This window comes from Psammomys obesus, unplaced genomic scaffold, assembly GCF_907164565.1.
Source record: "Psammomys obesus unplaced genomic scaffold, mPsaObe1.curated_primary_1811, whole genome shotgun sequence".
Classification (NCBI taxonomy): Eukaryota; Metazoa; Chordata; class Mammalia; order Rodentia; family Muridae; genus Psammomys; species Psammomys obesus.
This window is the reverse complement of record NW_026596143.1, coordinates 11,418,166-11,445,878: the sequence shown is the minus strand read 5'-3', so window position 1 is coordinate 11,445,878 and position 27,713 is coordinate 11,418,166. Positions and strand designations below refer to the sequence as shown.

The window sequence follows — 27,713 nt, the reverse complement described above, 5'->3', positions numbered from 1 at the left end:
AAACAACCTAGATGTCTCTCAACTGAGGAATGGATACAGAAATTGTGGTACATCTACACAATGGAATACTACTCAGCAATTAAAAACAAGGAAATCATGAAATTTGCAGGTAAATGGTGGGAACTAAAAAAGATCATCCTGAGTGAGATATCCCAGAAGCAGAAAGACGCATATGGTATATCCTCACTTATAAGTGGATATTAGACATATAATATAGGATAATCATACTAAAATCTGTACACCTAAAGAAGCTAAGTAAAAAGGAGGACCCTGGGTAAGAGGATCAATCCTCATTGAGAAAGGCAAATGGGATAGACAACAGAAGAGGGAGAAAACAGGGAGCAGGACAGGAGCCTACCACAGAGGGCCTCTGAAAGACTCTACTCAGCAGGGTATTAAAGCAGATGCTGAGACTCATAGCCATACTTAGGGCAGAGTGCAGGGAACGTTATGAAAGAAGGGAGAGATACAAAGACCTGGAGGGGACAGGAGCTCCACAAGGAGACCAATAGAACCAAAACATCTGGGCCCAGGTGTCTTTTCTGAGACTGATACTCCAACCAACTACCATGCATAGATATAACCTAGAACCCCTGCACAGATGTAGCCTATGGCAGCTCAGTCTCCAAGAGGGTTCCCTAGTAAGGGGAACGGGGGCTGTCTATGACATGAACTCAGTGGCTGGCTATTTGATCACCTCCCCCTGAGAGGAAAGCAGACTTACCAGGCAGCAAAGGAAGCCAATGCAGATAGTCCAACTGGACGTCTTATGCCACTAAGAAAATTCAACATTGCTAGGAATGGGCTACATTTTTATTGAGTCATTGGCCAAAGTAGTCTCATGGAGTCCTCCAAACATCTTAGGCTATTGCCAAGGCTTTGCTCTCCACAACCTAATGGTAAGACCCTATTGCTGAAAACAACGCTTAACTTATGACATTGAACATGGAGAAACTGAGCTTGTGTTCAACTAGAAGCCTCATTCCTATGGCAAGCACTCGTAATGTGGGAAGGTATTCTGCAAGCTATCAAAAGAGAAAGGTAATCGTCTGTACATAAGCTACAAACCTTGTCCGCCTACAGTGGCAGCCCTTCTGCCAGATACACTGGTGCGATAATGACACAAATGTCCTGAGAGCAACCGCACTCTTAGAGTCGATTTACGGTCCACCCTATGAGGCGGCGCCCATACTAGACACCTGAGACTAAATAGGTCATGGGCTCCAAGGAAAACAACCTGCTTCTAATGACACTTCTATACCCATGGATTGGGGCATCACCCGGCACTCAGCAGAGGAGTTTCTATTTGCAGTGGATGCCAATTAACACAGAGACCCACAAATGGATAGTGTATAGAGAATGTGAGAATTTGGAGCATCCATCCTCAAAAGGGTTTTTTTGTTTTTTTTCAAACCCTCTTCTCAAGGCCCAGGATTTATACAAAAGAGGAGGCACCACGAATGTAAGAGCCTGAGGTGGTGGATGATTCCATGAAAACAGACACAAAGAGGCTGATATACATATGGACACAGAGAGAGAGAGACTATGATAGCACGCATAAAGTCTACACAACTTGAGATCAGACAACCTCAGCTTTGAAAGGGGGAAGGAGAAACCAAGTCCCACCCTTACTAAGAAGCTATTTGCAGTTGACACGTGCTAGAAAGAAAAACCAGCTTTCTCTTACAGAGTGATACTGGGTACATCAGCCACACTCCAGGTAGACAACACGCCGAGGAAGGTAATTGTCCAACATCAGATGGACCCCATGGTTTTGTGTGTGCTTTTCATTTTGTTTCACTACTTTTTGTCTTGTTCATTTGTTTGATTTGGTTTTCCCTTTTTGTTTTGTGGGAGAACATGAAATTGAATGGGTAAGTTGGGAGGTGGGAAGGATCTGAGAGGTGATACGATGAAAATTTATGAAAAGAAATTTAACCAGGAAGAACACAAATAAATGGCTTAATGATGTAACTCAAAATCTATGTAGAAACAAACAAACACAAAACCAGTAGATGACAAAATAATAAAATCAAGGCCGAAATTAATGAAACAAACAAAAGAATACAATACAAGGGATCAATGAATCTAAGATCTGCTTCTTTGAGATGATAAACAAGATTGACAGCCACTTGACCCAACTAGACAAAAGAAAAGAGGATCCAAATTAACATGATCAGACATGCACAGAACTATAAAGAAATTCAGAACGTTAAAAGAAATACTTTAAAAACCTGCACTCTGTGAAGTTTTAAGACCTAAAAGAAGTGAATTAATTTCCACATTCATCCAAACCATCAAAGTTACCCCAAGACATCAATAACCTAAATAAACCCAAAACAAATGAGAAAATTTAAACGTTTATAAAAGCTTTCAAGTTAAAAAACAAACAAACAAAAAAAGCTGAGGCCCAAATAGAATCACAACAGAATCCAACCAGACTTTCCAAAAGATCTACAACCAATACTTCTTAAATTATTTTTAAAAAATAGAAACCAAAGAAGCTTCTCCAAACTCATCCCAGTATTAGTTTAATATCACACACACACATACATTAAACAAAACAAATAAAAAAGACAGACCAATATCCCTGATGAACATAGATGCAAAAATACTACCAACCTGGACAGGCATATACTACAATCATCCACTATGATCAAGTTTGCTTTATCCCAGAAATGCAGGGATGGTTCAACATACATAAATGTAATCAATCATATAAATGTATTCAATAAATGAAGAAAGAAACTTTGATGAAATAAATCCAACGTGCTGTCATGATAAAATCCTAGACAGGGTAGGACTGGAGGAATATCCCTTAAGATAAAGGCTACATATGACAGCATCATAGGCAACATCATCCTTAGCAGAGGCTAACCCACTGAGATCAGGAACGAGACAAAGCTCTCCACCCCACTCCCTCTCAACATTCTGCTTGAAGCAAGAAGTCCCTAACATAAATTCACAGGGATTTAGATACGAAAAGAATTATCAAGTTATCTCTGTTAGCAGATAATATGAGATCACACATAGGAGATCAGAAAATTCTGCCAGAAAACCTCTAGAATCAATCAACAATCTCAACAAAGTGGAAGGATACAATACTAACTTAAAATCTCAGCTTTCCTATACATCAACAACAAGCCTCAGAAAGAGAGCATGGACACCCTAACATTTAAAATACTCCCAAAGACAATAAAAGATCTTGGAATAAACCTAACCAAGCAGGTGAAAGGCCTACAAAATGAAAACTTTGAAACCTCTGAAAAGAGGATATTTGGGAAGACAGAAAACAAAGATCTCCCCATGTTCATGCAATATTGTCAACATGACCATCTGAGAAAAGCAACCCAAGAGTCAATGTGATCTCAGTCAAATTACCCCCGAAGTTCAGCATCACTTCAATTAAATGCAGAGGGAAAAAAAAATGTCCCTTGAAAAAGAAAAAGCCAGACACTCTGAATAGGACACCTGAGGCGTGCCTCTAGGATTAGGGTTCAAGAAAACTGTTCATTCCACCACTTTCCTTCAACGCATATGTGAGGTCTTAGTCAAAATAATAAGACAGGAGCGACATTAAGAGCTTCCAAACAGGAAAGGAAAAAGTCAAAATACACATTTTTATAAAACAAAACCACAACTGGACATTTAGGAAAAGAAACAAGGAAAAAGAATCAACTGATAAATGAATTAAGTGAATGTGCAGAAACAAAATCCAGTACATTAGTTATTGTATATATTCATGGTATGTATTACTATATTGCAGAAGGACATTTTCACACAAGCGTATACTGTACAGTGAGTATGTTCCTCTCCACGTCCACCTCAACTTTCCCCTTCTTCACGCTTCCCCTCTCCTATTGGTACCTTTGTTCTCTCGTTTTACTTCTTTTTCATGTCAAATACGCATACACGGTTATGTACTTCTATAGAATTCTACAGAATCTAATAACTGTGAGAGAAAATGTGTTATGTTTGTCTTTCTGAGACTAACTTCATTCACCTAATATGACAATCATCAGTCACATCCATGTTCTGCAAATGAAAACTTCGTTCATTGCCAATAGAAGAACTCACAGATGCAATACCACACATTATGTTACAAAGAAATACACAAGAATACATTTAATCAAAAAAAGCGATTAAGGCACAGAAAGAAAAAGGAAAGGCATCCTGTTTTCATAAACTGGAAGAACTGACATTGGCAAAATTGTTTACACCAACCAAACTGATGGAAATCATCAATGCCATTCCTACCAAATTAACAATGACATTCTTCAGAGAAATAGAAATATATACGTATATCTGCAGTACCACAGTTGACCATAAAAGCCAAAGGAATTCTAAACAAAAGGACTGAAGCAGAAACGTACCCCTCTGCCTGAGTACTAAATATACTAATAAATTATACCAACAAAATGCCTTTGCACAAACAGAGAAGCCAGGGATAAGCTCATGCGTCACAGTCAATGATTCTGTAGGGGAGAGAAAGCACACTGTGGTGTGGCTGTACAAAATAAAGGTGAAAACCGCCATGGCATGACACGGTGTGGAACCATCTCAGAAATGCTATACAGAAAAAAAGGAAGAAAGAGGGAGGGCGAAGGGAAGGCGGGGGAGAGGGGAAAGAAGGAAGATGTGAAAGAAGCATACGCTACCACAACCCCTTCAGCTGAGATGGTCCTGACAGGACTGCTCTCAGGCTGCCTGGAGGTGAACAAAAACACGAGAACCCAAGAAAGGCATGAGAAGTCTCAGGGATAATCATCAGATTCAGCATCTGACGGTAGCCACAGTCACCCTAGCCAAGCTCATCATCCTGTCTGTGTAATTGGTCCCTTTGATTTTGTGAAGACCACACCTCCGGTAAGATGAACTTTAAAGAGGGATTAATAGGAGTGAAGAAAGAGGAATTGTTCTGCCAAACGGTCAACAATCTTTTTTAATGGGATATGCAAGCCCCACTCACGCCTATGCATTGAAACTCTCTGCCAGCCTATACTGTGATTGGAGCAATTTGGTTTTCACCACAGATACGGTACTATCCAGAAGCACTGTACTCTGGACTTTTTGCATTCACTGTATTTTCAGGACTTTCCTGTCATACAAATGAGCAAAGTCACCTCATGTTCAGTCAATCATCACACTACTAATTACACGGGAAAGCTGTGTCCTAAAAAGTAAGCGTTGGACTGACGAGAGACTGAACTCCAAACATAGAGTTGTAGAATTTACGAAGTGTAAAGGTTTGGAGGCATTCGTGCACTTCAGCCTTCTCGGGTTTGAACACCTGAACAGTGTTTTTCTTACGTGCACTTGAAGCTTGAGTCATTCACAGCAGGGCCCTGCAAGGCCCTCAGTGTAATTTAGAAATATTTCTGAAGAAGAAGGGCTAAAACAGTGAGCTTGTTGCACATTTCCGTAGATAACACACTTACTTGGGCAGAGCCACAGTCACAGATCTCATTTTCCTCCACTTTGCCGTTTCCACAGACGGGTCTCGGGCCTACTTGCATTTGTGGCTTATTCTGAAGACATTTGGCACCCATACTCGATTTAAAACGTTCAAAGTCACTCAAACTGCAATTGCTAAATGTCTTCATACCTCTATGTTGTCTAAAAATGAATTCATACACTGTCATTAGCATTACACATCTCAAAGCATAACTCTGTATTATATGTTAGCTTTGTGATATTGTTTAATATGTGATAGCAAATACTTCTGATAAGTGCTCATAATCATTCTTGAGGTGGTCATGTGATTTTTACTCACCACAATACATTTGGTTACTTAAAAGAATTAAGTACAAATCAATAGCAAATGATTTTTATAGAAAAGAATTTGATTAGACATGACTCAAAAAAAAAAAAAAGAAAAAGAAAAAGAAAAGTCACAACCAATTTTCAACTGCATGCAGAAGAAGAGCAAAGACAGTTTCATCCCTGAGAACACATGAATGGATAGATTGTGTCAAAGGAAAAGATAAACAGAGGAGGTCCAGAAAGAAGTCAGTCGCGTCCATCATGAATCAACAAACCTCCAAATAATAAGAGAAGAGGTAAAAAGAACTGCTAATAAACTGATCAGAACAGCAGCCAAGAGAGTCCTCAGGACGGCAAACCCTTCATAGTAAGGGCTACAATAATGCAAATGACCTTAACTCACCAATTGAAAGACACAGATGAACAGACAAGATTAAAGACAAATATCCCCAAGAAACCAATGTAACTAACAAAGACATCTATGAGCTAAATTAAAGGATGGAAATAAAAGGGCTATGGTTTATATATACATGTGTATGTATATATCATAAGAAATAAAGAAGGCCATTAATAGAGGGTCAAGTCATCAAAACTATTATTATTTTAAGTTCTGTGTCAAAACTTGGACCACCCAATCTCATAAAGGAAACACCAGCAGACATGAAAGGACACACTCATCCTGACACAATGGTGTGGACAGGCTCCAGCATCACACTAACTTCTGGATGGGTCTGACAACCAAAATGCAACAAAAACAGACAAACAAAAACCCCAACAACTTCAGAGTGAAATTATAGCGTAGATTATATGGATCTAATAAAGAGTATTCTAGCCAGCATATGGGGAATATATATTCCTCGCAGTAAAACACGGAAACTTCTCTAAGGTTAATCACATTAGAGGCCACAATGCAAGCCTTAACAAATTCAGAAAGTTCCAATAGAGGTCAACAGTAAGACTAACCTCACACACTGCACAAATACTTGGAGACTGAATAATACACTATTTGAGTGAATGACATGACAATAAATAAATCAGTGAAGAAATTTTTAAATTTCTCTAGTCAAATGGAAATGAGAGCATGACCCAGCAAAACCCTGAATACAGCCTAAAAGGACTGCCTCTGTTGTAAGTGCTAAAGTTCAAACAATAATAGTAAGAGATCTCAAACAACTTAATAGTTTGTGTCAATGTCTCGGGGAAAAATAAGAAGCCAAACCCAAATGCAGTGGACAGCACAAAGTAATAAAGATTAGGGAAGAGTTTAAACAGATAGAAACTAAAATAATACTAAATTAAAACAAACTAATAAAACAGTCAACTGGTTCTTTGAAAATATGAACAAGGTTGATAAACTTCTATCCAAACTAACCAAATGAAAGACAAAAATCAAGTAAATAAAATTAGAGACTGAAAGTGAGTTACAGAAACAGACTCCAATAAAACCAGGAGACTGTTACAGAAAATTTAGAAGAAACAGATAAATTTCTAAATGCATATGATCTACCAAAATTAAAGCCAAAAGATATAATAATTTATATAAACTTATAACAGACTATGACAGTAATTAAATCTTCCCATAAACAAAACCCCAGGACCAGATACAGTCCCTGCTAAATTTTCTAATACCAAGATTTTTCAAACTGTTCCACAAAACATAAAGAAAGGAAACATTTCTGTACTCATTCTATGAAATCAACCTTACCCCTAGACCAAAACAACAGACAGAGCAATTTCTCTGATAAACAGAGATGCAAATTTTCCTAACAAAATCCTTGCAAACGTAATTCAAGAACATATCAAGAAAATAGTAGGTCACAATTAAGTTGTTTATGTTTACATCCCAGGAATGAAGGATTGACTCGACATAAACATCATCAATAAATGTAAATAAGTAAATAAATAAATAAATAAAATTGTGAACAGAAATCACATGGTCATTTCAATAAATGCGAAACATCTTTATGATAAAAGTCCTGAAGAAATTAGGAACAGTTGGAACATACCTCAACATAATAAAGACTGTATAAGACAAACCTTTGTCCAACATTATTCTAAGTGGAAAAAGATTGAGACTTTTTTTTTTTTTTGCCAAATCTGGAATTTTTTTTCTGCTTTTATTCAACACAGTGTTGAAGCTCTTAGCTGCTGCTCTAGTGCCATGCCCGTCTGCTGCCATGTTCTCTGCCCTGACAGTCGTCAACTCTAACCCTTTGAAATGACAAGCCCCCAGTAAACTCTTTCTTCTATAAGTTGCCTTGGTCATGGTGTCTTATCATAGCAATAGAAAAGTAACTTAGTCACCTGCCAATAAAGGAGGGTCTCTGTGGCAAAGAGAGTAAATCCTCTTATGCTTCAATTCCCTTATCTACCCAGCAAGATGCTAATACCCATCGACCTCACCAGGTCACTCTATAAATTAAATAACAAGGAAAATGCCTAATTTGCCTCTTTGGCATAAGGTTCCCAATAGATCATTGGTGGTATGGATATTATGGACAGTCACTTAGGCTTTGTGAACTCCAGGGAGTTTTCTTTAACATACACATTTAAACAAGCACTAGTGACACAAGCTGTAATCTCAGATAACTCGAGGGGCTGAGGCAGAGGGACTGAGTAGTCACAGCCTGCCTGAGCAACTAAGACTCCATTATCAAATCAAAAAGCAGACACTGGGCTGGAGACGTAAAGCTCAGAAGTGAAGTGTTCCGGCTCAGCCCCAGTACTGAGAAACAAAACAATACACGAGATAGAAATGACCTTGCCAACTTGCATGCCTTCTTTGGGGACTGACACAGAATGGCATACAACAAATGCATACAGAATGCATACAACAAACGAATTGTTAGCCTTTTAAACTGGCAACTCCTTCTCTTACACACAGTGTAAAGGGACGGTGAGAAATGATGGCTGTGTATGAAAACACTGAGCATTGTAAGAAAGGCAACAAAGAAAATGCCCAGTTTGGCCACGAACTGACTTGCTGACCACAGGTCATTCGTGTAAAAATGAGAATAACAGAACTTGCTATCCAGACACACTGTGAGCATCTAAAATGTTAATGTGTGTAGAATCTCAGAATTGGTCCTTAGCACATAGTGAGTGCAATGAAAGTGCATGGACTGACCTGATTGTATATACTGATACCTCTGAGCATCTTCACAAAGCTTTCATCTGATACTCCTGATAATAGTTGACCAATGGATAGTAACTCTCATGATTTTCTTTTTGTTTGTTTGTTTGTTGTTTGTTTTTGAGACAAGGTTTCTCTGTGTAGCCTTGGCTGTCCTGGACTTGCTCTGTAGACCAGGCTGGCCTTGACCTCAGAGAGATCAGCCTGCTTCTGCCTCCCTGAGTGCTGGGATTACAGGCGTGTGCCACCATTCCAAGTTTCACATAATTTTCTTATGCTTGACTTATTTCTGTCTATATAAACATGCTTACACACACATATATATGAATATGTAATACATATTCTTTTTAGAAATAATTTGTAATACAAATATATATATGTCTATACAGATGTTTGAGTTTGTTCTGTCCTTAGAAACTAATAATTCTTAATCCTTAAATTATGCTTGGGAGTGATTAGGAAACTGGTATTTTTCTAAAAATCAATATCTTAGTGAGCTCATTTTTTTCCTCTTAATTGATTCTTCATGAATGAGCAGACCACACCTGTTTTGGTCCATTTCCACAAACAAAACATCTATATAACACTAACGGCAAATATTAGAACCATTGTCTGATGAACATTTTGAAAAGTTTGGTAAATTTCAAAATTATTATAGCTAGTGTCACACACTTGTGGGGTTTTTACCATTTGCTCATTTTATTCTTACTTTGCCCTCTGGAGTTAGAGAATATCTATTTAAATATGAGTAAAGTAAAAGTCCAGAAAAGTCAGCCAATTATTCTAAAGTAACAAGTGCCATATATTGGATTTGGACCTCCAACTGATACTCCTTGTTTGATTGGTAGTTTGCTTTTTTTTTTTTTTCTCACATCAAACTATTCTAAAAGTAAATACAAAAAGCTCTGCTTTAAAAAAAAAAAAAAAGACCATGTTTTTCAAATTCAAACATATTTTAAAAGCTTCTTACTAGGGGGGCTGCATAAAATTCACCTCTAAGGCACGTTCCTCTACCTATAGGTTGCACATTGAACTTGTCTGTCCTGTAACAGTAGTCCTCAATTCTACTGCTCTCACATTTAAACTGCGTATTTATATAAGCAAACACTACATTTAACACAAAATAACCATAACCAACAAGTAAACATTTTTTAAAAACTCACAGCGCTCTTGCATCCATGAGGCAGATGGTTTCTGGGCAGTGGCATCTTGTTGAGTCATCATATGATATCCCCAGACCGAGCCCCAGCATCTGGGCGACAACAACTGAGAAAGTCTCCAAAGTCATGTTCTTGGGATACTAAAGTGACAAAGAGGTTCCAAAAGAGAAGACGCCATTGAGTGATAAAAGTATGTTTCCGAGATGAAACGTTTTAAATTTGTGTCAAACATTTCATAACAACAAGCATGATTCCTTGGATGGGTGAAGACCTCTTTGGAAAAGTACTGAGATAGAAGTACCCAGTCAATGCCATGACAAGCTCTGTTCATTTTTCATTTTTCATCTCTATTCTCTTCCGTTGCTTTATTTCTATAGCTATTTCTATCTTAATTACAAAGGGATCGTAAGTTTTAATATAAATACTTATATACATTCTACATATATTCCTCCACCTTCTTAAGCTTCGACACTATCGTGGCTTTCCAAAACTTAAATGTAAATAACTTGTAAAAAGCCCCTCTCTTTGAACTTGTCTCCACAGTGATTTTCTTTTCCTATTATGTCCACCCCCAGCTACTCAGTCCTAGGTTCTCCGCTGGATCTTGTAACCAGACTAATTCCTTCCTTATCTCAGTAACCAACATCTCTCACCCTTCTCAAGGATTGAATGAGTACATACCATTGTGATTCCTGCAGAGTAGCGGGCAGAACACATCTTCCCAGGGTATGCTGCTCCCACGTAATTTGGGTACTCGTTATAGCTAAATAAATAAACGCAGGTTTATCATTAATCCTAGTGAATTGCCCCTGCTATCGGAATTCCTGAAAGTTTAAAGCTCTAAGTCAGATAATTCCTACTCTGAAGTAAGTCCAGGCTCAGAGGTCAAATATGTCAATTATGGTTTGAAATCTGAAGAGTTTCTATTAAACTGGGCTAAATGATCTTGATCTACAAACACCCAGAACACCATGTCTCTGCTGGCCTTGCTGCTTTCACCTTCGGTTCTGGTGACCCAAGCCAGCAAGTGTCAACCACAAAGCTTGCTGCATGAATTCTCTGTGTCACTTTTTCATAGAGAATGTGACAGTGGCTTGGCTGAAATGACTTTGCTGTTTCTTGGCCTTCCATTTTTACTTGGTTTTGAAAAAGAAGGGTTATAAAAGCACCGTCCACTGGGAGATTGACTTAAGTAAACCCATGATCTGATCTCACAAAAGTTTGTGCATGTAATCACATCCACAAGCTGGCTGAGGGGAGGCGCTTACCCTATTTTGATCCACAAAAAAATAAAATAAAATAAAATAAAATAAAGAAAAGAAAAGAGAAAAATGAAGGGGGGTGAGAAATACCAGCTATTCTACTAAAGTACCTGAGGGTTAGTGAAACTGAAAAGCTTCTGTAAAGGGAAGGACACTATCATCAGAACAAAATGACAACCTACAGAATGGGAAAGGATCTTCACCAATCCTACATCTGACAGAGCTAATACCCAGAATATATAAAAAACTCAAGAAGTTAAAAAGCAACAAATCAAGTAATCCAATTTTAAAAACAGGGTTCAGAGCTAAACAGAGAATTCTCAATAGAGGAATCTCAAATGGCAGAGAAACACTTAAAGAAATGTTCAACGTCTTTAGTCATCAGGGAAATGCAAAACAAAATGACCCTGAGATTTCAGCTTACACCCATTAGAATGGCTAAGATGAAAAACTCAAGTGACAACACATGCTGGAGAGGATGTGGAGAAAAGGGGACCCTTCTCCACTGCTGGTGGGAATGTAAACTTGTACAACCACTTTGGAAATCAATCTGGCACTTTCTCAGACAAGTAGGAATAGCGCTTCCTCAAGATTCAGTTATACCACTCCTGGGCATATATCCAAAATGTGCTCAAGTATACAACAAAAACATTTGCTCAGCCATGTTTGCAGCAGCTTTATTTGTAACAGCCAGAACCTGGAAACAACCCAGATGTCTCTCAATGGAGGAATGGATACAGAAATTGTGGTACATCTACACAATGGAATACTACTCAGCAATTAAAAACAAAGAAATCATGAGATTTGCAGGCAAATGGATGGAACTAGAAGAGATCATCCTGAGTGAAACAGAAAGAAAGTCATAGTATACACTCACTTATAAGCAGATACTAGCTATATGATACAGGATAGCCATGTATCCTATATTTTCCCAATTTGAGGTTCCCTCCCCTCAGATGACCACAGCTTGTTATCAGGTTGACATAAAACTAGCCAGCCCATTCTGATATTACGTTTAAGTCTTTCTTAAAAAAATATTAATAACTGCATGTATGTGTATGTGTGGATGCTCATGTGGGTGGAGGTCCCCTCAGAGGCCAGAGCCATTGTATTCCCTGAAGCCACCGGACACGGGTGCAGGCAACCTGGTCAGCTGGAAAAATGGATAGGTTCCATTGACAGCTGAGTCACCAAGTTCATGTCAGAGACAGCCCCTGCTCCCCTTACTAGGAAACCCACTTGGAGACTGAGCTGCCATGGGCTACATCTGTGCAGGGGTTTGAGGTTATCTCCATGCATGGTCCTTGGTTGGAGTATCAGTCTCAGAAAAGACACCTGGGTTCTTTGGTTCTGTTGCTCTCTTTGTGCAGCTCCAGTCCCCTCCAGATCTTACTATCTCCCTCTTCTTCCATAAGATTCCCTGCACTCTGCCCAAAGTTTGGCTATGAGTCTCAGCATCTGCTTTGATACCCTGCTAGGTAGAGTCTTTCAGGGACTTCTATGTAGGCTCCTGTCCTGTTCCCTGTTTTCTCCCTCTTCCAGTGTCCATTCTATTTGTCTTTTTGAATGAGGATTAATCCTCTTACCCAGGGTTCTCCTTCTTGCTTAGTTTCTTTAGGTGTACAGATTTTAGTATGATTATCCTACATTATATGTCTAATATCCACTTATAAGTGAGCAGATACCATGTGTGTCTTTCTGTTTCTGGGATAACTCACTGAGCATGATCTTTAGGAGAGCAACAAAACCAAAAAATCTGGGCATAGGGGTCTTTTTTGAGACTAATACTCCAACTAAGGACCATGCATGAGATAAGTTAGAACCCATGCACAGATGTAGCCCATGGCAGCTCAGTCTCCAAGTGGGTTCCCCAATAATAGGAACAGGGACCGTCTCTGACATGAACTCATGGACTAGCTCTTTGGTCACCTCCATCTGAGAGGGAAACAGCCTTATCAGGCCACAGAAGAAGACTATGCAGCCAGCCCTGATGAGACCTGATAGGCTAGAGTCAGAGGGAAGGGGAGGAGGACCTCCCCTATCAGTGGACTTGGGGAGGAGCATGGAAGGAAAAGAGGGAGGGAGGGTAAGGTTGGGAGGAAACGAGGGAGGGGGCTACAGCTGAGATAAAACGTGAATAAATTATAATAAATTTTTAAAAAAGAGAATGCCTTCCTTGTGGTACATTTCCCCCCCAACTTCATCAACCGTCAGTTTGTTATAGGTACAGGGCTTCTAGTTTTCTGTTGTGTCCTCATCTATTTCTGGTATTAGAATAATGCTGGCCTTCAGGGCTCAGGAAACTGCCGAAGAAGAGACAGGAAGACTGTAAGAGCCAGGGGGAATGGAAGATACTCAGGAACTTGTGCCTTCTAGACACAACAGGACTGACGCTCACGTGAGCACACAGTGTGGCACAGGTCTAACCTAGATATGGGTCCCAGCTTTGCGAAGGGGAGTAGACACAAGCTCCCATCCCTAACCCAGCTACCATCTGCAATCCCCGCTCACAAAGGGGAAGTTAGTTTTCTCACTATGTATACAAACCACTCTTAAGGGCGGGCCCCTTGCCCAAAAGTAGACATTTAACACAAGGTGAACTCAATAACACTTTTGGAGGTTTTTATCCTCTTTGTTTTGTCCTATTCTGTTTGGTTTGTCTATCTTTATTAGATGCCTGTTTTTCTAATGACAGAGACAAAGGTAAGGTATGGATTCGGGTGGGTGAGAATGGCCTGGAAGGAGTTGAGGGGACTGTGATCAGAGTACACATTAAAAACCTATTTTCAAGAAAAATTGCTTCCCCTTTACATTTTTGCAGCAGTTTATGAATTATTAGTATTATGCCCTTATGTGATAATTAATTATTTAGTAATTCATTCATCTAGTTTAGGAAACTCTGCTGCTTTTTACCCTGTGATCTTTTGAGGAAGGGCCTAACTTCCATAACTTTTAAGACCAAAATCTATGAGTTTAGACTTACTCTGTCCTAGCTTTATGAGAGGTTAGAACCCCAGTTGTTAAATGTGTCGTTAACCATTACACGGGGCAGGCACAAATGACACCTGATGGGGAAGGGTGAACTAAAAGTCAGTCCCCGCCTCTTCACTGGAAACACTTCTGATTCAGGGGCCTCTGGGGACTGACAGAGGAGAAAATAGCATTGGAGAAAACCAAATGGGCCATAGGGATGTCACATCAATGATTTTTGGCCCCAGGCTAAGAAACAGGGCCATGTTGCCTGATCTTGCATGAGAGCTGTCGTCTGTGCTGGGAAGACAGAGGATGTCAGACCTAGGAACCTCAGTTTTATTTCTTCCCTTTTCTCCAGATTTAGTGCAAGCATTGGGAAATATTGCTTAGCCCCACCGCAAAGCTAAAGAGGAAAATGCTTTGGCCTAGACTGACATTGAGGAATGCATTTTCATCGACAAAGGCATCTGCCTCCCTCCTTCAATTAATTAGTTGCAAATATGTAAGGAAAAATATTATCTTAAGTCTTTGTGACAAGTATCACCTTCTGCTCCTTGGAGTTCTGTGTCACTATGCCTTTCTCTTAAGGAGAGGAAAGTGAACCTTCTACGAGGTTTTGCTGTTATGGTTTTTACTAGACGTACCTGGACTTCATCTAATTGCCATGTGTGTCTGTGTGAACTGCTTTCATGTGTTATTTTGTGTCCCACAGTAGAACAAAGTAACAAATCTTATGGCCTCTTCAATTATTCATTTATTCTGTACACTGGCCCTCTTGTTTTTATGGTCTTGGCACGTCCATTTAAAATGCAACTGTGCATATTTGTGAGTGTTCCAGTGATATATTTAAAGGCCTGATACATACAAACTACCTTATAATCTTGGCTGCTCTAAACGTTTTTAAAGTCTATTGAAATGGTATCTGAATCTATTAAGTGTTTTATGAAATCATAAAGAGCTATTTGTTTATATAAAGCAACATTCATTGAAATGATAAGATAAAAACTTGTACTAAGCTATAAAATAAATCTAGAAAAGGAATTCTTTCCAAAATGGGTTCCAAAGGAAAACAAAGTATTATCTAACATTTTATTTGTTAGTAGCAGTCATGGATAATATAAAAATGATGTTAATCAAAATACTTCCAAGCAGTGTGTCTTAAAAATCTTCACTAGACTAATTACTATGTATTCCTTTTTCAGAAATAATCTTAATATCATTTTCTTATTAACACTGCAATACATGTAACATTATATATAACATATATGTTACACAAATATGTATACACTTACATGAAAGATCTTTGCAAAACATCTTTTTCACGGTGAGGCTTACAGGAAATATAATCCTGACTAACATAAATGCATTCAAAATCCAGATGTTATCTTATCCACTTTAAACCTAAGGAAATAAGGTCATTTTAAAAACCAAGCTGTTGGTGCTTGCTCAGACGGCTTGAAGCCTTGTCATCGGATCAGGCTCCCTGCTTTTAATAGTCAAGTCTTCTACTTTACTTTGGACCAGTGGTTCAGCCTTCCTAATGCTGCCACCCACAGTTCCTCATGCTGTGGTGACTCACAACCATAAGATTCTTTTCATTGCTACTTTGTAACTATACTTTTGCTACTGTTAGAGTCCTACTCAGAGAATACCCCTGCTTCCCCAAAGCAGTAATAAACAGCTTCAGTGGAGACAAAGAAGAAAGCAGCAATAAAACACCAACTGAAAAAAAAAAAAACAAACCAATAGCTATACAGCACTACCTAGTGAGGACAGAACTTCAAATAAAATAGCTCTCTTAAGGAAATCCCATAAAATTCAAGAAACAAGTCAGTCTTCTGCCAGAGAATCTTAAAAGAGACATTACATTTTCTAAAATCAAATGGAAATCCTTGAAATTACAAATTATAATAAATCAAAGCACAAAGGAATATATCAATTGCAGAACAAATCAAACAGAAAAACATAAAGCTCAAAGTCAAACTATTTTAAAATACACTTTGACAATTCTGTATTTTCTTGAACTCACAAATAAGAGTAAGTATCCAGGTAATGAAAAATTATATATTATCATAAACATGGGACATAAACCTATCACGCATAATTGAGGGCTAAAATAAGGTAAAAATGAAAAGTACAATATATCAAGAGGTAGACAGCCTAGGAGAGTAAAAGGGGAAATAATTGAAGGTTAAAAATGGGAGAGAAATAGTACAAGTGCCAATAGGTTTTCTCTTTCTTTTATTCTTCTACTTTTTCTTTTGACACTTAACAGCCATTATTTCAAAGCTGCTTGCTGTAATCAAAAGATGAATTTTAAAAGCTTTATATGGTATCCACAAAGCCAAAATGTGTAATATACAAACTGAAAAAGCAAGCAAGGAATCAGAGCATATAATTAGAGAAAAATTACCCACAAAGTTAGGCTTTATTCATTGATTATTGCGTTAAATGCAAATGGCTCAAATTCTCAAAATTAAATATTCAGTGACTGACTGGATTAAAATACAATACCTAACTATACGGTACTCACAAAAAACTCATCCCACCTCCAGGAATATATAGACTGAATATAAGTGGAATAAGAAGCAGGGATAGTCACAGGAACATAAAATAAAATTTAGAACTCTTCAATCAATAGCCTAACATCATACTTCAAAAAACTAGAAAAACAAACCAAACCCAGATGTAGTAGAATTAAAAAAAAAAAAAAGAGTAAAACTAAATAAAGCAAAAGCCCTCAGACTCAAGAGAGAGGACAGAATTTGGATCTGTAGACCCCACATAAATGGCAGAGGTAGGGCATCCCCTAAACAATCTGGCTAGCAACATTGGTCATGTTGGAGAGCTAACGAGAGACAGGAAAGGGAGACAGAGCAAGGAAGAAAAGCTGCTGCCCTGGGGAAATTCAAAATAATAGTATTTCCCTTTCTGTAGGAAGATGATGGAGGATGGAGGGAGGATGTGTGGGTGGAGGTTGGGGATTCTAAATTCTCTAATGGAGATAGCTAGTTCATAGATTTGTCATCAACACCTAACTTAAAAGACCATGCGCAAACCAATAGTGAGATCTACCTATAAAACATGACTGTGATTAACCCAATTACTTGTGGCCAAATTCCAGACACTGCCACTGAGAAACAGATAAATTATCCTCAATGATTTTATCTTAAGTATAAATAAACTTTAAAAAACACTACCTAGAAGACGAAAAAAGTAAACAAAGTTGAAAAGTATACCACCATCATTTTACAAAAAAAGATGAATCTTACAAAAACTTATGTCCAGAAAACAAAAAATCGTAAACAAACATCAGCAAACCTAACCTGCCGACACAGGCAGCATTGGTAGTCTAGAAATACAAAAAAAAAAAAAAAAAAACATGAGCCCAAAGAAATGTCATTTGGTGAAAGTTAACACGTATCTGTCCTTTTAAAACTTAATTTAATATGGGAGACTAATTTCTGAATTTACTAAATGGCCTTTATACTAATTCACCAGGAGTATTATTCCTAATCTTAGAAGTCAAGATTTTTTTTTTCCTTCAGATCAAGAATGACACAAAAATGTTGCCTTGACTCCTTCTCACTGCAATTAGTAGCCTTAGGACACAGTTAAAGAAATAAAGCTTGTAGCTCTTAGATGACACAGTTTTACATGCAAGATCAGAAGTCACTGGGCCACGAGATGGCTCAGCGGGGAAGGCACTTGCTTTACACCTGGCCACCTGAGCTTTTCCACATGAGGGAAAGAAAGAACTGGCTTCTGAAAGTCACCCTCTGACCTCCTCATGCATTCTGTGGCATTCATGTACACGTATGTACACACACACATACAAATGTACACGCATATAACAGTCAATAATTAACTGTGTAAAAGTATTAGAATATCTTAACACCGCTATTGACTTACCAAATATTAATGAGTTCATACAACACAGAGAACAAACCCCAATATAAGCCATGCACTTCAGTTAATAACGTATCAATACTGCTTCATAAATTGTAACAAGTACCGCCCAGTGCAAAAATATTACTAATAATGGAGCTGAAGGGTTGTGACAAGGTAGTGCTTGGAAACCATCCTCTATACCTGTATCTGTAAGATGAGAACTCGTAAGAGAGTAAATTCTGTGCATGTAAAAAATGAATTTAGTTAATTATATTTATAATTTCAAAAAAAAAACTTTCAAAATGCCAAAAGCCAATTAACAAAAAATAGTAATAATTTGGTACTTGTGGTGATTTGAATAATAATGAGCCCTCTCGGGCTCATATGTTTGAATGTTTAGTCACCATGGAATAGGACTATTTGAAAAGATTATAAGGATCAGGCAGTGTGACCTTGTTGGAGGAAGTATGCCACCTGTGATGGGTTTTGAAGTTTCAAAAGTTCAAGTCTCTCTGTCTGTTTCCCTCTCTGTCTGTTTCCCTCTCTCTCTCTGTCTCTCTCTGTCTCTCTGTCTCTCTCTGCTACCCTCAGATCAGGAAGTAATTCTCAGCTACTTGTCCAACACTGTGTCTGCCAGCATGCTTCAATGTTCCCTGTTGATAATGAACTACACCTCTGAAACTGTAAGCCAGCCCCAATTAAGTGCTTTCTTTTATAATAGTTGTCATGGTCATTTTATCTCTTCACAGCAATAGAACAAAGACAGTACTTATAGAAATTATAAGTATTTCTGTATATCTACAAAATACATTAGAGCATTAAAAATAGTAACTGGCTGGGGCTGGAGAGATGGCTCAGAGGTTAAGAACACTTGCTGTTCTTCCGAAGGTCCTGAGTTCAATTCCCAGTCAACCACATGGTGGCTCAGAACCATCTATAGTAAGATCTGGTGTTCAGGCAGAATGTTGTATAAATAATAAATAAGTCTTTAAAAAAAATAGTAACTGGCAAAAAAATAATAGACCTAGAAATAAATATCCAAGTTATCTGGAAGAGATCCAGAATTATTATATATATATATGTATATAATATATATATAATATATATTATATACATATATATATATACACAAAAGTTTTCCAGGAGACTAGAAGAATCATTTGAAACTTGGAGAAATTGGCTGGAATGTTCCACATAATAAAGATACGTATGACACTGGAAACATCAGTCCTTCCCAGATGGATCAATCAAATTTCTTAAAGCCCTGTAAAAAATCTAAAAGGCTGTTTACTGGCATAAGTGTGACAGAGCGTTGGTCTGTCCATGTGACAGACAACCAAATTGCATCCCTCTTTCTACTACACCAAAATTAGTTAAGTTGCATATAGTTGGAGATAAATACATACGTGTGACGACATCCCTTGTACATCGCCAGCAATTCTAATATGAAGGCAACTATAAATGCATAGCTACCATTTATCATCTTTGAACTAACATTTTAAAATAATGCAGAAAATCCATTCATATAAGTACTTATAAAGCCTTTACCAACTGTGTTATCAACACATAAATTTTACTAGATGAATTCTGCATCTTTCTCAGTGTCTAAGAGCCAGACTCCGACATGACATAGCACAGGCTCTCATTTTCCTACTGACTCTAAGAGTCATAAAATGGACAAAGCTCTGTAAATTTCAGCCTATTGTTTTATAAAAGATTAATAAGCTTATAGGCAAATGTTATTCATCTTCTTTTCATTGCCTTGCAGTTAAAAAGCGCGAGGCTTGAATAAAACACGCGAGTAATCAGAAATGTCTAACAGCTCCCTGAATTAAGCTGCATCACAAGTCTCTTGTTCTCTTTATAAAGTATCAAGCATTCTTACATGAATAAGTATGCAACATCATGAGGCCTTAGCGTAAGATAAGATTGCTTCCATTCTAAGAATCTTTGCAATAATTCATCTGCTTCACCATCTGTAGAAATCTTATTTTTATCTGACCACAACTCCAATGAGGATAACACAACAGTAACCTTGAGTTGGGCAAACACCTAAAAACAAAAGAAGTGAAGACACACAAAGTTAACCTCTTGTTTTATAATACCCTGCCCTATAAAATAATTTGAAATTTTCATAAATTCACACTCTTTTATAAGAGTGACTTACTCAGAAATGTCACATCAAGTTAGTGCAAATGATAATTTCAAAATGAAAAATTCTGGTATTAAAAAGGAAAGCACTTACTGAATTTATGAGACTGATAATTTCGATGATTTTATTTGTTACAATCATGCTGTCAGAGCCCAAGTAATCATACTAAAAGACAGAATTAAGTTTATAGTTAAAATACTGCTTTCGTGTGATGTTTTTATATTTATCTTTTGTATGATGTTTTTGATATTTATATCTACTCTCCGGAGCTTGAGGATGATACAGAATTCAGTGTTTCAAATAAGATACACGATTCCCAATGTGAGACCGTTACAGAACATACTTGTACACAAACACACACGCACATCCACACGTGTAACACAAATACATACACATATTCACTAGCAGGTGTCTGCGTAAGTGTTGAAATGTGGATTGACCCAGGATAACATCTCGTAGGCCTCACCACTTTAAATACCTCCTTTGAGCTTTCTCAGAAGTCAAGTACTGGCCTACTGTTCCTCAACTCTTCTTACTTCTGACCTCAATTCTGGACTCCTAGCGAGCTCTACGAGGTTAAGAATGGAACTGCTGAGATGTTTTATTTGCGTTCTCTGTAATAGTCCACCAAGGGTGATAATCAAATACGTACAACCAGGCTAAAGCCTGAGAAATGCATTTGTCCCTAAAAACCATATAATTTGTTGTTTATGGAAATCAGGGACCTAGAGACGTCTTCCTGTCAGGAAACTATGGTGTAGAGAAAGCACAGCACCAAACACCTGTGCTTTACAGCATGCACAGGCACGCTAGCCACTGCTGTCAGAAAAAAATCACAGGACTGAACACCCTCTGGGCTTGCTAGCCCAGCCTCTTGCTTTTCAGGCTTGCCAGAGTTGTTTCCTATGGGGTTACGGAGACTATTTGGTTTTCAGTTAGCAAACTGTTATACCGTGCTGTCTGTCACGGGAAGTGAGGAGACTGGAATGTTTCCTCTAGCTTGCCTCTAGCTAGGAGCATCACACACTCACAGAAAATATCTAAAGAACGTGTTAAAATGTTCACACACACACACACACCAAAGTGCATCGGACGTTTCGCAACTCTCTGAAAATGTTTTTTAGGTTTATTGGTTTTGTTATTTTATGTGGGTAAGTGTTTTGCCTGAATGTGTATTTGTACACCACAGGCATGCCTTGTACCCTCAGAGGTCAAAAGAGGGCACTGGGTGCTCTGGGACTGGAGTTTCAGGGGGCTGTGGATCATCGTGTGGGTGCTGGGACTCAAACCTCTGCAGGAGGAACAAGTGGTCCTCACTGCTGAGCAAACTCTCCAGTCCTGCCCCAAATACGGAAAAGGAAAACCAAAGCACATACCAAAGTTTTGTCCACCACAATATTCATCTCTAGATAGAGGGGAGCCGAGGTTATTGAAGGTGATTCTGGCTGGAAAGGAACAAAACCACACCAAAGTTGACATGGTCGTGATGCATTTACTTGGAGCTCTTTGTTAAGCTAGCAGGGGAACACACATGGAATTCGCTGGTGGGGTTGTACAGCTGGGAAAGCCAAGCATGGCGCTCGGGTGTCAGAGAATGGAATCTAGTGACGAGAGCATTGATTGTACAACCACCCAGATGATCAAGAGCGTCCAACTTGTGGACTCCACATATACTAAAATTGGAATGGAGCACGATGTGCTTTTAACCATCTATTTGATCTGAATGCCAAAACTGGATTGTAACTTTAGCGATCATAAAGATGTTGAAGACGGAGGAACTATGGTTGCGTTTCATCCCCTCCTGCAGCCACATGCTTCGCAGCATGGCTGAAACACCTCTCAAGAGACAAGTCTGCTCGCCCTGGCTCCTCACCAAAGCTGCTGGCCAGGAACTGCAGGGAAAAGGCTGCAGTGCCTGGTTGGGGTCTCCTGACTGCCATGCGTGCTCACAAAGCAGCAGCTTGTGCATATCCTGCCAGGCCACCACACCGTGAGAAACAGAGAGGGAACAGGCTATTCATTGCTTGAGCAGAAAACAGAAAAGAAAGACAGCTACCAACTTTTCGGTGAATTTTCACCATGGAAACCCAGCTCACTGGCATCCATTGGAATGGTGCCTCGTATTCTCTGTGTGGCTTATTGGTAGATGGCAAATGCCAAATTGTTTCTCAAAGAATTGTGGCTATGTGTTTGAGCTGTCTGCTGCCTTCCTAAAGGAAGGGGAGGGGGCACTGGGGGGAGAAAGGAGAGGGGGCCACCCTTGGGATGTAAAGTACATCAACTTAAATAAAATTAATAGAATCTGTAAAAAACTAAAAAAGTTTGCACAGAGAGTTTTTCGATTTCTCCTTGGAACTTTCACAAATGTTTTGTAGAAGGCATTTGTAAAATAAATAAATGAATGAACGAATGAATAAATAAATAAATAAATATTAGGTGCTGTCTAGAGCAAGGAATAAAAACAAGGCTGACCTTGAAATGGCACTAGGTTTTCTTCCCTGGCAAACCATGCGGCCCTGTGCAAACAAGAGTGAAATCCAGGAAGCCGTCACAAATAACCTAAATAAGCATTACGAATGCACCCAAACACAGTACGTCTCAAAAAATCGCAAGAGCTCCAGCCCTTTCCCCCCCTTTTGGACTGGCCCATCACAAGCTCTTTGCCCTCAGAAACTCCCCAGCTGTCCCCACAAGGTCCCTAGCTGCTTGCATCCATGTTCCTAGCCTCCCACAATTAGGGTCACCCAAAGCTTGCCAACGAGCACCACATCCTTCCAGGCCCACACCTCAACCCCTCAGTTAAAAAACAAAAACAAAAAAACTCAACAGGCCTAGAGAGATGGCTCAGAAGTTAAGAGCACTGTTTGTTCTTTCAAAGGTCATGAGTTCAACTCCCAGCAACCACATGGTGGCTCACAACCATCTACAATGAGATCTGCTGCCCTCTTCTGATGTGCAGGTGTACATGCAGACAAACCATTGTATACATAATAAATCTTTTTTAAAAAATCGACAAAAGTAACAGTATTTAATACACATCTTTTAGCAATAATTTTAAATAATAATGGAATCCATTCCCCCAATAAAAAGACACAAGTCTAACAGACTGGATTAGAAAACAGGCTCCATCTTTTCTTTTTGCTTCTTCCAAGAAACACCTCACAATCAATGATAGACATCACCTTAAGAGAAAAAGGATAGAAAAAGGCAAACAGAATTAAGAAACACTTAGGTTATTCTAATAGCTGACAAACCAAAACCAGTCAGAAGAGGTAAGAAGGGACACACATACGTGGGGCAAATAAATCACATGCCTTTCTACCCAGGCACAGAAGAACGAACAGAAAGACTGTAAGAGCCAGATTTGGTGGGTGACTATGAAGAAACAGTTCTGGGGGCACAAAACAGTTGAACCTATAAACATAGCAGTTGTACAAGACTTGGGTTAGCACAGGCCAGGTAAAAATTCTGAGGTGGAGGGGAGGGGTAGGCACAAAAGCCTACCCCTAGAAGAGAGATATTTGCAACTGATAGTTTAGAGGATGGGGTGGCAATGCAATATTTAGAAAATATCTTTTATTGTTAAAGAGACTAAAACTTTTGCCGGATGTCACAGCCAGACTTAATAAAACACCGTGAGGTAGGTCACTTAAGACTTAAGACTGTTGTCCTACTGTGTACTGTTGTGCCTGAACTTCCTCTACACTTAGAGAACAATGTAACAAACACCCCTACTTGCCTTGTATTGCCTTGTATTGTAATCAAATTTTACAGCCTAAGGCAATGCACAGCGGCAATGCTATGTGCTCTTCCACGCCCCTCACGGAGATAATGCATGTGTATCACTCACTGAAAGAAGCAAGTAGAGAAGTTGAATGTTAACTTCCTAAAAATGTGACTTAAAAGCTGAAGGCATCCATTTATGGGTATTGGTTGATTAACAATGATGTTTGTTATATGGGTCAGTTGGAGCCAGTGACTTAATCCCTTGTAGAACTCTACTAAATATTTCTGTAGAGTATCTCAATGATTCCTCATTGATATCAGGATTTGGAGACAAAATAGAGGTATTAGACCACACAAGCAAAGAATAGGAATTTTTTAGGCACAGAAAAGAAACATGCGGAAAGTGTGGGATACCATCAAAAGATCAAACCTTTGAATTATAGAAACAGTTGAAGAATCCCAGGTGAATGACATAGTCCAGATCTTTAACAAGATTATAGAAGAAAATGCCCCCAAACTAAGGAAAGACTCACCCATACATATGCAAGAAGCACAAATATCATATATACACAGGATCAGAAAAGAGTCTGCATGACATTTCAGTGTTAAAACAATACAAAACCAAAAAAAAAGTATTGAAAGCTGCAAAAGAAAAGACACAAGTTAAAAATAAAGGAAACCCCATCAGAATAAACGATTTACAAATGGAAACTGAGAGGCAGATGATCCTCCAGAAATGCACTCCATGTTTTAAAAGACCATGGGTGCCAATTTAAACTACTCTTCACAGCAAAACTATCTGCCATCATCGAAGAAGAAAAGCTTCCCTAGTACAAGAAGATTAAAAGATTCCTGCTGGCGCCTGTAATCCCAGCATTCAGGGAGACACAGGCAGAAAGATCTCTGCAAGTTCCTGGCCAGCCTGGTCTACAAAAGTGAGTCCAGGACAGCCAAGGCTGTACAGAGAAACCATGTCATGAAAACAAACAAACAAAAAATTCCTGCTCACCAAACCAACATTAAATGGCAGCATATGCAAAATGCATAAGCCTAGAATGCATATAAGCTAACAAAATCTTCTTTTTTTTATACTTAGGCAAATATAACATACTTGGTTGGGCATAAGCACCAGTTGGCCAGGCACTTAAGAAAAGAGATTTCCCTTGTTTCTAAGTGTGTGGAGTGATTTCTTGCTGGAAAGGCATATTATATCTGTAGCAGGTGCATGTCCATGTCTGTGGCTATATACACATGTAAACATGAAGGTAGAGGAATACATCAATTATTTTGCACATTATTATTGAAATGCCCATAAAAGAACTGTCAGTCAGGCTCAGATCAATTGTTCAGGGCACACCCTGGACAAGGACATGGCTCTTCTTCATAAATGTAGACAGGAGAAGTGGAGTAGTGCCCCAGGTCATGTTGACATAAAGAACTGTGTTTGTACAAGGTGGTACAGGAGTTCCTGTGTGCCCTCTCTGTCTTGTTATTTTAAGAAAGCCTGTTTCTGAGGGAGGGTTTCTCACTGAACCTGGAGTTCATTGGTTTGGCTAAGTTAGCTGCCTAATGTGCTCCAGGCATCCACCTGTCTCTGCAGTGTTGGAGTTTCATATGTACGCTGCCACACGGGGCCTTTCCATGGCTGCTGGAGATCTGAAGTCAGGAAGCCCAAGATGCCATCCAATGGCATTCTTGGCCTTTGGATTGGTGAAGGCCAGTAGTTGGCTAAGTTACAGATGTCAAAAGCTTTTTATCTACTAAGTCACAAGATGTTAACTCTGACCTAGATGTGGGCAAGGAATAGCAGTTCCAAGGCTAGACCTTGCCTAAGATAAGGTAATTAGGCTTTGGACCTGCAACATCCCAATCTCCAGTCAGTACTGAAATGCTTCTAATCAGGCAATCAGACCCTGCAGACACTGATTCTTTTCAGGTACTTTTGTTCACAATAACAAAAATATAACAACAAAAAACAAACAAACAAACGAAAAAGAAAACCCCAAGAACTAAAATAAAGTAAGCAATATGAAAGTCAGTGATAGGTTATACCTTGGAGGAAAACATTCAAAATGTATAAACATATATATAATATTTATTCATATAATGATATATATGTCATGATATAAATATCATTATATATAATATATATTTTATATATTATATAAAAGAACAAAAAATATATTTTATATATTATATATAATGATATATATAATATATAATACATAATATATAGTATATAGTATATATTATATATACTATATAGTATATTATGTTATATATAATATATTATATATCATATATATCATATATGTTATAAATATAGTATATATCATTATATAGATATCATTATATATCATAATATATATTATAAAACATATAAAATATATCAGAATATATATGTAACATGACTATATGTAATAAATATGTATCATGAATATATACAACAGTTTCATACTTTTTAATTAGAACTGATAAGTGCTTTGAAAGTAATACAATATACAAAAACTCACTTTTTTGTTGATAAAAATGCCGTAGTTTGTTGGCGTTTCTATGTTTCTGCTATTTTTGTTAAAAAGTGCTAATTCACTGTCTTCATTCCCTAATTTGTAAACAATATGCTGAAATGTACTTGATGATTCCAGAGGCTCGATTCCATAAGACTCATTTTCAAATTGTAGGATTCCTCTGCAAAATTAAGAGTAAAACTGTTAAGTGCATTTTATAAAATCTAGATTATGAAATTCTGAGGGCTTCCAATAAAACAACCAAACATATAGAGTGTTTTCAGCCCAGTATTTTGTTCCAATATCTACCGTAGGGATGACTTCTAAGAGAAAAATAATTTCTCTAACACAAAAATCCAATTTTCAATTTCTTTTGTTGTTGTTAATTACAAGAGTAATTAGTAATAGAAACAAGATTTAAAATTTCTAGAGGTACACAGTGTGATAGTAATCAAATAACTTCCCTCTGCTTCAGTCAGGGACTGCTTAACTGTACTGTAAACTGAAATGTTAATGAATTTCTCTCTAGTTTCCAGAACTTCGAAAAACTAATTACAGAGCTTTTATAATAATAAAAAAAATGTGCATCAGCAATTGTACTAATGAAAATAAAATGTAGCAGTGTTTGCAAAATGGTATTTATTTTGGTTGGGTATAAGTTTGAATATATACGAAACTATATAGTTTGAAATCAAAAGCTGGATTCTGAGGAGACCTCTGCTTCCCTGAGTTGAGGTAGCCCAGTAGGTCACTGCTGCATGAGAAACTGGTTTCAGGTTTGAATTTCAGGGTTCCATGTAGGAACCTCTGAAAATATTTGGGATAATAAAGATGTACACTAAAAACAGGGAAAGACTGAAACCTCTCCAAAGCAGAAAAGAAGAAACCAAATAATTCAAGAGTTAAAGAAAGTACTGTTATTATGTTAAGAGTATTTAATTAATAATTACAAAGATATGACTTTCTTGCTGTAAAGAAAAATTTTATGAGAAAAAAACAAGATTCATTTATTTTACTTGTATCTCCAAACACTAAGATACAACTATCTCCTGCAACCTAGAACATTCAATTGACTTTCCTAATGTTTAAAAAAAAAGAGAGAGAAGAGAAGAGAAGAGAAGAGAAGAGAAGAGAAGAGAAGAGAAG

General features: G+C 38.1%; 1 protein-coding gene across 1 annotated transcript in view; it reads right to left on the bottom strand.

The window, feature by feature from the left end:
• Positions 1-27,713, bottom strand: part of Adam32 (ADAM metallopeptidase domain 32) — a 75,577-nt gene that overhangs the window by 27,267 nt on the left and 20,597 nt on the right. The window contains exons 12-18 of the mRNA XM_055593352.1: positions 26,574-26,748; positions 21,711-21,779; positions 20,428-20,499; positions 20,068-20,234; positions 10,738-10,819; positions 10,060-10,196; positions 5,439-5,616 (exon numbers count right to left, since the gene is read on the bottom strand). Of these exons, the coding sequence (XP_055449327.1) occupies positions 5,439-5,616; positions 10,060-10,196; positions 10,738-10,819; positions 20,068-20,234; positions 20,428-20,499; positions 21,711-21,779; positions 26,574-26,748 (880 nt within the window). The remainder of the gene's footprint in view (positions 1-5,438; positions 5,617-10,059; positions 10,197-10,737; positions 10,820-20,067; positions 20,235-20,427; positions 20,500-21,710; positions 21,780-26,573; positions 26,749-27,713) is intronic.